At 26.7% G+C, this 2,137-nt stretch overlaps 1 protein-coding gene across 6 annotated transcripts in view; it reads right to left on the reverse strand.

The window, feature by feature from the left end:
• The window catches only part of ASPP (Ankyrin-repeat, SH3-domain, and Proline-rich-region containing Protein), a 605,823-nt gene that overhangs the window by 18,381 nt on the left and 585,305 nt on the right, over positions 1 to 2,137 (reverse strand). For all 6 annotated transcript variants that reach the window (XM_067044943.1, XM_067044942.1, XM_067044946.1 and 3 more), the window contains one exon: positions 251 to 368. In XM_067044943.1, the coding sequence (XP_066901044.1) occupies positions 251 to 368 (118 nt within the window). The remainder of the gene's footprint in view (positions 1 to 250; positions 369 to 2,137) is intronic.

A 2,137-nucleotide genomic window follows, 5' to 3' on the forward strand; every position in this document is an offset into this window, starting at 1 on the left:
TATTAATATATGTGTATAAAATATAATATATTTTATTTATAATGATTTTTAAATGTTATTTATTTTATCTTTTTATGTTATTTAAATTTTAATGGTTGGTTACACTAATAATAATTATCAGAATTAATTTATGGATTGTGCCTTCAACATCAAAACAAGCAACTAACCTTTTTTAAAGAATGATTACAATAAGTGACTTGAGATATTAGAAAATACAATAAAACATTAGTGATAATAATATAAAGATTACCATATGACTGCTAGCACTTCCTCCACTCGCTAACGATGATGTAGAAGATGTTGTTGACCCACCAACAGGCTGGCCTCGTGCAAGAAGCGATGAGTTGAGCAAGTTACTTCCATAAACCCTAAGTATGGGAAAATTAATGTCAACTAAATTGTGCTGCTATATTAAACAAGCCAAATGTTAAGTTGGTATTAAGATCAACTCTTTCATTCTGGTTGTTTGATAGTCAAGGGAATGTAAAGATATGTATCGAAAAGATATATCGGGAAATGATGAAAATGGAGATTTGATGAAATACCTAAGGTAGATGTTAAAATAACAACTCTTTGGGGGTGATTTACCTAAAGAAAGTAAGTGATTTGATCAAATCCTTTAACTGTTATCATGAAAAGATGATATAAAATTGTTTATATATTAATTAAAAATTATCAATTGAATAAAAATCAATGGACATTATTATTTATTAATAATATCCACTAAGAATGTTTAAAATTTCACTTTAAATATTCTTCTGGTTTTTAAAAATATCAACTTGAGTACTTATTTCTTTTGTTTATTAGTTTTGAATAAGTAATTTGTGTTGATGATGACTATTGTATTACCTACTCTATATTTAACACTTTCGCCACAGGGGTTCCACATTAAAACCACTTAAAGCATGATTATTTTTTCTTCTAATTTAAATGGACATTATATCATGTATAAAATGTAATATTTAGCCAAATAAAGTTTAAATACCTCTTTTTAACCATGACGAAACATTGCTGTCACTATCGTATACCACCGAATCTATATATGCAATCAGCTAATAGATGAATGTTTTGCAGGTTTTTTAACTTAATTACTGAATAAGGACTCTAGAAAGTTATTTTATATCATCTAATTTTCCATAAAGCATTTAAACAATGTGAAATAATCCAAAACGATGGGAAAAAGAATATTTAAAAAAAAAAACCTTTTGAACATATAAAAAATGTTATTAGAATTGTGTAATATTATACAATACATAAGTCAATAAATTGATGTAGTTCAAAAAAGAAATTTGATAAAAAAAGTTTGAAGCAGCGTAAAAATTCTTAAAGGCAGTAGAACTCAGAACAATAGTAGCTGGTGGAAGCTAGGACAGTACTAAGCACAGTTCAGGACAATTCAAGGTCAAAGAGAGGCCCTAGAGATCTTCTCATCACTCCGAATGCAAGCTAGAAGTGATCTCCCAAGACAATAACTTTTCAGCATATGTGCTTCCAAGCCACCACGGTTTGACAATATTGTATCATCAATTGCAGTAAAAGTGTTAATAATGCAAGGTTTAATAAATAAATATTTTTACTACCTAAACAATATTATTTCACAATTTCACAATAACAGTTAAAGGATTTGATCAAATCACTTACATTCTTTAGGAAAATCACCCCACAGAGTTGTTATTATAACTTCTTCTGTGAACTGATAATCTACATTAGGAATTTGATCAAATTTCCTTTTTTATCACTCTCTATGAAATATATAATTGGAAAAGTTTTTAACATTTAGTTGGTACAAATCAGAAAATTTCAATCCCTATTTTCTAAAGAGCTGTAATTAGCCAATCAGGAATCACTTTTCCAACAAATACTTAATCTTCACATTTAATAATTTCACACAATTTTTATTTAATACGAATTATATGAATAACTTTAAAAATAAAATTGGATATAAGATATATCTGATTTAAATAAATATTTTAAATTATAAAAACTTAACATATTAAATTTGTTTATAAAATGTTAAGAAAACATTTAGGTAATATGTTCTGTTATGATTGTGTAGTAACACTGTAATGAAATGATGTTCATAGAGCTTTAGTGACAAAGTTAGACTAGTAGGTAAAAGAGACATTCATTAATATAT

Source organism: Halyomorpha halys, unplaced genomic scaffold (genome assembly GCF_000696795.3).
Source record: "Halyomorpha halys isolate HHAL.00 unplaced genomic scaffold, Hhal_1.1 Scaffold119.1, whole genome shotgun sequence".
Classification (NCBI taxonomy): Eukaryota; Metazoa; Arthropoda; class Insecta; order Hemiptera; family Pentatomidae; genus Halyomorpha; species Halyomorpha halys.